This window comes from Mastacembelus armatus, chromosome 8 (genome assembly GCF_900324485.2).
Source record: "Mastacembelus armatus chromosome 8, fMasArm1.2, whole genome shotgun sequence".
Taxonomy (NCBI): domain Eukaryota; kingdom Metazoa; phylum Chordata; class Actinopteri; order Synbranchiformes; family Mastacembelidae; genus Mastacembelus; species Mastacembelus armatus.
Genome location: NC_046640.1, coordinates 8,249,262 through 8,259,271, shown reverse-complemented (window position 1 = coordinate 8,259,271; position 10,010 = coordinate 8,249,262). Strand labels below are relative to the sequence as shown.

General features: G+C 41.5%; 1 protein-coding gene across 2 annotated transcripts; it reads left to right on the top strand.

Moving 5' to 3' along the window:
* Positions 1 to 205: 205 nt before the first annotated feature.
* elac2 (elaC ribonuclease Z 2) lies at positions 206 to 9,254 on the top strand. 2 transcript variants are annotated; one of them, XM_026326146.2, is made up of 24 exons: positions 206 to 727; positions 2,003 to 2,053; positions 2,151 to 2,221; positions 2,318 to 2,382; positions 2,493 to 2,550; positions 2,637 to 2,705; positions 2,834 to 2,935; positions 3,195 to 3,247; positions 3,336 to 3,394; positions 3,744 to 3,816; positions 3,898 to 4,010; positions 4,099 to 4,197; positions 4,285 to 4,423; positions 5,493 to 5,578; positions 5,829 to 5,950; positions 6,101 to 6,197; positions 6,388 to 6,526; positions 6,637 to 6,675; positions 6,853 to 6,962; positions 7,123 to 7,222; positions 7,315 to 7,435; positions 7,874 to 7,952; positions 8,273 to 8,417; positions 8,778 to 9,254. In XM_026326146.2, exons 1-24 carry the CDS (start codon positions 372 to 374, stop codon positions 9,024 to 9,026), a joined length of 2,595 nt encoding a protein of 864 aa, XP_026181931.1. In that variant the 5' UTR covers positions 206 to 371; the 3' UTR covers positions 9,027 to 9,254. The 2 variants fall into 2 exon arrangements, with proteins under 2 accessions (XP_026181931.1, XP_026181930.1); XM_026326145.2 differs by having other exon boundaries at positions 6,098 to 6,197.
* Positions 9,255 to 10,010: the final 756 nt, after the last annotated feature.

Genomic DNA, 10,010 nt, shown 5'->3' with positions numbered 1-10,010 from the left:
TAACTTAAAACGATATTTATTTATTAATTATTATTTTGATAAAGATGCTTTACAAGGGCGGGACAAGGCTTTTATTTTGTATTACCTTGTTAACGCCCTGACCCCGCCTCCCTCTGTCCAAAGGCCGCTGTGATTGGTCCAAACACCTGCTACTGTCACCAATGAACGATAAGATATGTAAACGTCATCATTAGATGCCGGAAGAAATGTCACATGTTGTCCACCAACCTTTAAAGTCCTGCTGTACGGGCCAGTAAAGAGTCATTAATTGATCAAAGCGCGTGTAGAAATGTGCGTTAAAGGGTTACGTAAGCACCCTTACGTGTGACTTTCCAGTTGGTCGTATTAATTTAATTATTGGGTGACCTATTATGAATACGGTTAATTTTAAACTCAAGTCCTTTACATTTCTGTTTGTGAAAGCCAGAGCCGTGTGTGCTGCCCCTTTGACACCCCCGCGCCCCGATTCCCTTTTCCATCGGACTCTCTTCCAATTTTTACGAACAATGGCGACCAATAATAATAATAATAACAACCCGGAGTGGAGACAGCTGCAGGGTCCGAAGAAGAAAGCCAAGCTGAAGGAGCCGCTGCGGAAAGTGAAAAGCAAAGAGAGCAGGAGTAAACGAGGAGACGATCGCGGACCGTCGATTGTGTACGTGCAGGTGGTCGGTGCTGGAAGCAGAGATAACGCTGCGTCACTTTATGTCTTCTCCGACTACAACAGGTAACAACAGGACGGGAAAGGCTCCTGTCACCACTTGAACATGCCTCATTCAGCATGTCAGAGCTCAGCTGTTGTAGGTTAAATGATCAGCTATGAAATGACTGGGTCTCTCGTTTTACACAGTTTGTGTTGTCCATCTAATTTTAAATAAAGTTGTCGTTTTACCCATCCAACTAGCATGGTTTTAGACATGTTTGCTTAATTATTCAAATGAAAAACCGAAATCTCATATTTACAAAAATGTCCTGACCCTTTGGGGAAAAAAAGAAAGAAATCTTAGGCCCTTGTGACAAAACTGGTGGTGTATAGGTCAGGACAAGGGTCTAAAGCCACTTCAGGACATGCTGGGTGTTCTCAGGAACCCAGCAGCCTCCGTAATGGTGGAAGGGAAGAAATTCGGAACCATCAGGATTATTGCAGCAGTCAGAAGCCACTTTGAGTGAAATACTTATGAGAGCCAGCATGGGGCTCTGGGGAGAGGAAAAACTCCTAGAGGATGGTGTGATGGTTCACCTTTCAGCAGGAGAGTGACCTGAAGCAAACAGCCAAGAAAAGACTGCAGCGACTTCAGGACAAGTCTCTGTCTGTCTTTAAGTGGTCCAGCCCAGACCTAAACTCCACAGAATATCTGTGTACAGACATGTAGGTGGAACTGCACAGATGCTTCCCATCCAGTCTGGTGGAGCTTGAGAGGATCTGCCAAGCATAACCTGATAAACTGCCCAGATCCAGGGGCCACCCAAGAAGAATTTAAGCTGTAATTGCTGCCAAAGGTTTTTTTTTTTTTATTTTATTTTTTTTTATAAAGTACAAAAGTGAGAGTCTGAATACTTTTGTGAATGAGATTTCAGTTTATTAATTAAAATAGAAAATCGGGACATTTTTAAAAATTTATTGTTATGAGTTATTGGGCATAGCTTAAATGGCAATTTATCCATTTTAAAATGAAATGAAATCTTGGTTGTCGGCTAGTTAAAAATTCACTACACCTCACTCAACTACAGTAGAGAGAGCACATAAGCATCATAATAACAGTCTAATTACAAAATGTTTAGTATAGCACTCACAGGGGATATTTTTCTGTTTCTGTTTATTTCTGATACATTAAGTACATTTTCCTGATTGTACTGCTTCTCAAATATATTTGAGCAAAACCCAGATCAACATTGTTAGAAATGATCATGAAAATGTTGAGCAGTCTGCACCACAGTATTCTTATCCAACAGTAACATTGTGTCACACAGCACTTTGATACATCCCTCCTGTCTGCTGCAGGTACCTGTTCAACTGTGGTGAAGGAACACAGAGACTCATGCAGGAGCACAAGTAAGTAGCCAGTTCATCCATCCTGGCCTGAGTCCATTGTCGTCACCTCGGTCAGCCTGACAGATGGAGTTAAATTCAATGTGTTTCCCTGTGACAGACTGAAAGCTGCTCGCTTGGACAACATCTTCCTGACCAGACTGAGCTGGGAGAACGTTGGGGGTTTATCAGGTCAGTAACGTATGTCTGATAAACTGAGGGATTAGCAGCTAAAGACATTTCTGGGTAAATTGAACCCTTATCTATATCTTGTCGTCCTTTCTCCAGGGATGATATTAACCTTGAAGGACACTGGTGTCCCTGAGTGCATTCTCTCTGGACCGCCACAGCTGGTGGGAAGCTCAGTTGTGCTGTATGAACACATCTGTAGGAGTTTTTAATCCAACATGTGCTCACGATACCTCTGCTGTCTTTCTTTTTGTGTGTCTGTTTTAAATCGAAGGAGAACTATCTGAATGCCATCAAGTCATTTTCTGGGCCGCTGGAAGACATCAAGCTGTGTATGTTGAATGTCCTGAACTGAATTACATGCATGCATTTGCATTATCAGTATCTTTGTGTGATTCACTGTATTGTATACTCCCAGCGGTTCGACCTTACACCGAAGAGACGTACACAGACGATACAATGACTGTTTACCAAGTGCCAATATTCGGTGAGATCAGATATTCATACTTCTGCTTTTAGATTGTTTCCTGCTTTCTTCTGTTCACTTCAACTTTCCCCGATTTGTTTAGTCTCTTTGTCGTTAAGTGTTGACTCTCTTTTGTGTTTGCTTTTTAGCTCAGACTGATGGCAGAAAACTGTCCCCCAGGTTAGGCAGGAGCAGCCCCTCTCACAGCCCTGACTCTCCACAGAGAGATGACACTTCTGGAGCAAATCCAGGTGAGTTCACGAACTGGGGGAAACTCGCTCATAATCAGTGTTTGAGAGGTTGATCTGCTTCCTTGTTCTGCCAGGAGGTAATAGGTAGTATTGTTTTCCACAATACTTTGCAAAGTGGAAACAAAAGCTGCACACATCTGGTTAAAATGAGAAAATGTGGGGGCACTTCTGTGACATATTAAATATATATATATATATATATATATAAATATAAAAAAAGTTGCTGTGCTTTATAGTATTTGTTTGAATTATGTTGTAGGTGAAAGACCAGCAGTTAAAGATAAGCCTTTGGTGGTTGCCTTCATATGTAAGGTAGGAAATTGTTCAAAAAGTGTGTGATGTACAAATTGAGGAACTGTGCATCAGATCTTCTTTTAAATTCTATTTCAAACTCTTGCAGCTTCACCCCAAGAAAGGAAATTTCTTAGTTGCTCAAGCCGTGGAGCTGGGTTTGCCTGTGTAAGTAGATTTCTGCATTAAAAAAAAAAGAAACTGCTGTTATTGATATTTTGTTGGTGTTTGGCGTCACTTTATTTCATCATTGTTGTCTGCTCCATAAAATGTCAGAAAACAGTAAAAACAAATTGTAAAAAAAAAAAATGCCTCAGTTGTTTGTCTGAGCAACAGATAAATTAACAACATGGAGAAAAGTAGCAAAACCTTTTATTTGAGAAGCTGGGACCACAAAATGTTTGATTTTTTCACATGATAAATGATTTAAAAAGCCACAATAGTAGATGAATGTATTTGTTTTTGTGTTAGTGTTTTGAAAGTAATGCTGTAATTATGAAACCTTTTGCTCCCACAGGGGCACAGCAGCAATCGGTCCACTCGTGGCAGCACTGAAGAATGGGAAAAGCATAACGTACGAAGGGAAAGAGGTGCTGTTTAAAGATGCTCACCCTGAAATATCACATGGTGCATGAACTGTATTTACGGACACTGTTTCTGCCATCTTTTAGATCCGGCCAGAGCAGGTGTGTACTCCCACTGACCCAGGACCAGTCTTTATTGTAGTTGAGTGTCCGTCTGAGGAGTTTGTCAAGGCTGTTTCCACAAATCAGCAGCTGAGGAGGTAACGCTGTTTATCTGAGCAGTACGTTTTTAGCAATAAGAAATGTAGCTTGATCTTTAGTGTAATCAAATGCACACATTCTCCTTAGGTACCAAACAGGAGGGACAGAGGACCCTGCTGTGTTGGTGGTCCACATGACTCCAGAGTCCGTTTTGAAAATGGATCAGTACAAAGAGTGGATGAAGAGGTTTGATTTCTCCCATGTCAAAACAAGATTCAGCAGTGACTCCATCATTTGTGACCCACTGAGCCCGAGAGTTTTCTGTTTCTGTAGGTTTCCATCCTCGACAGAACACCTGATCCTTAATGAACACACGTGTAGTGTTCACAACGTCAGAAGCCACAAGATTCAAGCCCAGCTGAACATGATTCACCCAGAGATCTTTCCAGAACTGAAATGTTATAGAACAAAGGTAATCATTTTACATCATTGTGGAACTATATTTCATATATTGGGTTTGTTCTTAGTAAATTGTGCATAAATATTCATATTGACATAAATGTTCTATGTTTTGTTGGACTATGAATTATTTCTCTTCCATCAAGTTTTAAAAATTGATATGATAAGTGATTGAAATGAAAGAGAAAGATAACCTGACATTGATCCCATTACCAATATCACAAGTAACCAACTTGCAAATAATATTTATTTTAAAGTTCAACTAAGGTTTGACTGTGTTGATTTGGCTTATCAGTCATGTATCATTGTCAGAATCATGAAGTTAAAAAAAAAAACAAAACATGAAGATCAGTGTAGCAGATCGAGAAACATCATCAAGACCTGGCACCTAGAGTACCCACAATGCATCTCAAACTCAATTTGGTCAGAATTTCAGGTGCGTTAAGGCAGTAGGAACTAATGTAGCCACAAGCCTCAAGCAGAGCTGAGGTGTGAGCTGGTTAGCCCACCACTCCAGGATTTGGAGTGAAACTTGTCTTCAGCATAAACTGATGTGGACACAAGTGACATGACTTAAGGACATTTATCAGACCTCTCCCAGATCTCTCTGAAGTGCCCGATATTTTAACAGCACTGGCTTAAATTGTCTAAATAAAAGTGGTCACAGGTTATTTTCCATCCCTTATTGTGAATGCAGGTGTAGTCATAGTGTGACTCTTAAAACTCTGCATCCTATGCTTCCCAGAATGCAACCAGTCTGCTGTGTCTTCATAGATCTTAGTGAAAAACAATACATTTCTGAGACAAAAAAGTCCTCCGGCACCACAGAAAACATTAGTTTTTCCAGGCTAGTACTCTTCATGAGTCAACTGAACTTCATGTGATAGTGGACTGCCTTCTTAACATGCCTAGTGTAGGAATTTGTTACTTTGATATTACATGACACCCATTTTTCCCTGTCTCACTAACTCTATTTAGAGCTTGCTTTAAACCCAGTTTGCAGTGAATGATCAGGTATGGCACATAAAAGGAAAACATTAAAAGGTTCTTTTTTTTTTTTTTTTTTTTTTCTTCCCCCCCAGGAGCCTCAGGCTGCTCTGCACGTCCCTAACGTTAGAGCCGAGTGTCTGCTCAGGTTCCAGCTCAGACCCGTAATGGAGTGGCAAAGGTTAGTTTGTCCTTCAATCCGCCCAATTTAGCCAACATTACTCTGCAGCTCAACGCTCCAAGCATGTCACAGAAAACAATCTGGGATGGACCACTCAGCTGCTTCTTTTCCCTTTCTTCTTTTTTAACCTCATCTTACAGGGCCTGTTTTTTTTTTTCCCCCCTCCACTGTCAAGACCTGTAGAAGCACATCAGGTCAGATGTGCAAAGAAAGGTAGCAGTATGTGTTGACTCTGTTTCTCCTTCCTTAGAGATGCCATCCTCTCCTGCAATGCCAAGGAGTTTGTGGAAGAAGCTGCTGAGGTCCCAAACTTTCTGGAAGAAGTGGAGAAGTACAAGAAGTTTTGCTCCACTGACAAAGCACAGCCTTCTGGTCAGCTCTCCTCACTGAATGGTTTCCAGTTTTTGGTCTTTCTGTGATGTTTATTATCAAAAAAAAAGCATATTTTTATTCATTTAACTTAAGTTGCCTATTTGCACAAGTTAGTGGGTTCTACAACTATGGTTATGTTTTATACAGCAGGGAAAGGAGAAATGTATCCAGAGGTGGTTTTCTTGGGAACAGGATCAGCACTTCCAATGAAGATCAGAAACGTCAGTGGCACTTTAGTTAACATCAGGTATGAGTCTGCTTTTTCTCCCCCAAAACCCAGGGGTACATTAGAAACTTAATGTTAAAAATGTATTTAAATGTGCATTGCATCTTTAAGAGAGAGGGGAGTGTCCTGTGAGATACTGGCCATTTACTTTATTTGCATGTCCAGTGTAGAGTTCCTCATGTAGAGCTTCTGTGTTTGTGTGTCCCTGCAGCCCGAGTCAGTCACTGCTGTTGGACTGTGGAGAGGGAACCTTCGGTCAGCTCTGCAGACACTATGGGGACGGTGTGGATGACGCACTCTCCAAAATCTCAACGGTCTTCATCTCACACTTGCATGCTGATCACCACACAGTAAGTGGCCACAGCATACACCATGCTCAACTGACAAGTAGACACCATCTGGGGGTTGTGCTGAGCCTGCTCTATAACTAGTGGTCCTGATGTCAGTGTTTTTGTTTCAGGGGCTGCTAAAGTTGCTGTATCAGAGGGAAAGAGCGTTGGTATGTCAGAGGAGATTTTTTGTAATTAATTTTTTTTAATGCTGACACATTGTTTCCATACTTTTAATTCCTAAAAACTACTTTGAAAATGATAAGTACAGTTATAAAGGTATTTCTCACAAAACCTTTTTTGTCTATAAATGTCAAAATGATTACGCTTTACTCATTTCTGTTTAGACAACTTTAGGAAAGCCATTTAGCCCCATCTACCTGATCGCTCCAGTCCAGATCATGTCCTGGTTAAACCAGTATCATGAATACTGCGAGGAGATCCTTAGTCATATCAAGTATGTTCACAGATCTCTTTGCGCCATATTCCAAACTTCAGCTTTACGCTTCTCTGACACTTAACTTATCTCTGTTTTCAATGCTGTTGGCCAAACTTTAGATTTTTATTCTTGTTGAACTGAGGTCATCCTGTTTAATGTCATCTGTTTTGTTTTTCAGCTTGGTACCTAACAGATTTCTGTGTTACGGTGCTGAGGTACCCAAACAGAGGACTAAGTCGTTCATTCAAGCGCTGCTGGAAAAAAATGATCTGGAGGAGGTCTGCAGCTGTTCGAACGTCACATATTACCATATAGTACCATATTAGAACCTTTGGAGTTTTTGAGAGTACTGACTCTTTTTGTGTTTCAGTTCCTGACGTGCACAGTGCGTCACTGCAAGAACGCCTTCGGCTGCAGCTTCACTCACCGGTCAGGGTGGAAACTGGCCTTTTCTGGTGACACCATGCCCTGCGATGCACTTGTTGACATCGGTTAGTACCTCTGAGTGATTAGAGTCCATACTGTACTGAATATTTAGACAGATCTAAGTAATAGCAAATTGGGCATATGTTTTAATATTTCAAGGACTCATGTGAGGTCATCATAACTGTAGCCTGACTACAGGGGTTGTTCTGAATAATTTATCCAATATTTCTTAGTGCTTTCGATCATTCCCTTGGTTGGCAGGTTCTCCAAATTACTCCCATGGGATCCCACTTCATTGAATCTTGTTAAATTGCTCAACTGGATTCCATCCAGAGACAGGGAGTATATCCTATGCCTGTTCATTATAGATGACTCAGCTCACCAGACAAACAGGGCGTGGCGTTTTATTACACAGACTAACTTATTGCAGTCCTCTGGGATAGGAAGAGGCTCTAAGTCCCTGTCAGTGATTCAGGCTTCTGATTCAGGCTCTTACTTTTTAGGAAAGAATGCAACCTTACTAATCCACGAGGCCACGCTGGAAGACCTGCTTGAGGAGGAAGCTGTAGAGAAAAGACACAGGTGAGAGCAATAAAAAAGAAATAGTTGAAATAAGGAAAATAGCAGCAGTCAAAGTTTTATGTCACCCATCGTAAGAAAATACACTTTATTGGCTGTTTGCAGTTGCAATTATCTTTACATGTTTTGCACTCCAGACAATTGGCATCCATTTATTTGTACCTTTTTATGGCAGCAGATTGGGAATGTCTTTGTGAACGCATATTTAATGAATGTAGAGAATGTCTTCCTGTTAAAAGACATCCTTTGAGGAACTCAGTAAAATGTAAAATATGAGAAAGAAACCAGTGTGAATCTCAGATTTCCGCTTTGTTTTCTGACAGCACGACCTCCCAGGCCATCAGTGTCGGCATGAGGATGAACGCTGACTTCATTATGCTGAACCACTTCAGCCAACGTTACGCCAAGGTCCCCCTCTTCAGTGAAGACTTCAGTGAGAGAGTGGGAATATCATTCGACCACATGAGAGTGAGTAGCACTGTAGACAATGTTCATTCATTCAGCTGTCATGTGGGTAAAGGGTATCTCACCAAGCTCCTGACAGATACCCGTAAATGGCATTACATTCCTAAACTTGCTGTTTCATCAGTATGAGACCCACAACTTGAGTGTGAGACTGCAGGGAATATGTTGTACCTGGACAGCTGCACTCATGCTTTTTACTGATTTAGTTCACTGCAGTGTTTTCCTTTCTGATCGTACCTTTGTAGATGCTATACTGAAAAGAAGGGGGTTGGAAGATATTGCACTGATGAGCCACACTACTTTAGTTAAAATACATACTTGGTCAAGTGTCTTAACCATGTTCTAAATTTCTTCTTCTGTTAGATTCGCTTTGGAGATGTTAAAATTCTGCCTCGACTCATTCCCGCACTTAAAACCCTCTTTGCTGAGGATATCGGTGAGATGGAGGAGCGCAGAGAGAGGAGGGAGCTCAGACATGCGAGAGAAAGCAGCTTTGAGGTGAACACTGTGGAGAAGATGACCAGGGCTACAGCGACGGGCCGAGGTGCCAAACGAGACCCGGAGGAAGAAATGACACACAATGCAGAGACTAAGAGAGTGAAAATCAGCTGAAGCCTCAGCGAACAATGCGTTATTCTAACATGAGCTCAGAGAAAACTTTAATTTTAACTGACTTTAACTCAGATTATCCAGAGTTGTCTTATTTAAATGAACTTGGCTTGTGTGGTTTGATTGAAGAAAGCGCATGTATTTTTTTTTCTGCATTACTGTGTACAGTGCTGAGCTATATAGTTTTTGCTTTTCATTAAACAGAATTAAAAAAAAGCCACACATTTTATAGTTTTATGGTCGTGTCCATCCATTCATTTCCTCCATTTATCCATGGTTGGGTCATGGTGGCAGCAGTCTAAGCAAAGATGCCCAGACCTTCCTCTCCCCAGACTCCTCCACTAGCTCTTCCGGGGAGATGCCAAGGCGTTCTCAGACCAGACGAGATGTCGTCCCTCCAACATGTCCTGGGTCCTCCCCGAGGCTTCCTCCCCGTGGGAAATGCCTGGAACACCTCCCCAGGGAGAGGTGCCCAGAAGGCATCTGAGACAAATGCCTCAACTGGCTCGTCTCGATGTGGAGAAGCAGCAGCTCTACTCTGAGCTCCTCATCGTATCCCTAAGGGGGTGCCTAGCCACCCTGTGGAACAAAATCAATTCAGCCACTTGTATTTGTGATCTGTGATAATTACTGAATGTGATTGTCATGATTTCTCTACAGACTATTGTAACAACAGGGTAGGGCATGAAGTGCGACAGTAACTACACTAAGGGTGGCAGGCCAAACCACTACACTAGACTAAGTACACACTGGACAGGGTAAACTACGTAACATGCAACATAACAGCAGAACATAATGGACAACAACATAGTCTCTGACCAACAGGGCATGCTGGCAAACCTCACCAAACCCCGCCCCCCAAAAAGCTACAAAATGTTATGAAAATCCACACTGTTTAAAACAAAATTAAAATAGATTTTGTATTTAATTAGTTATTTTTAGATGTTTTTATTACCTGTTGTGCTTTACATAGCAGGTTTTCAGAGC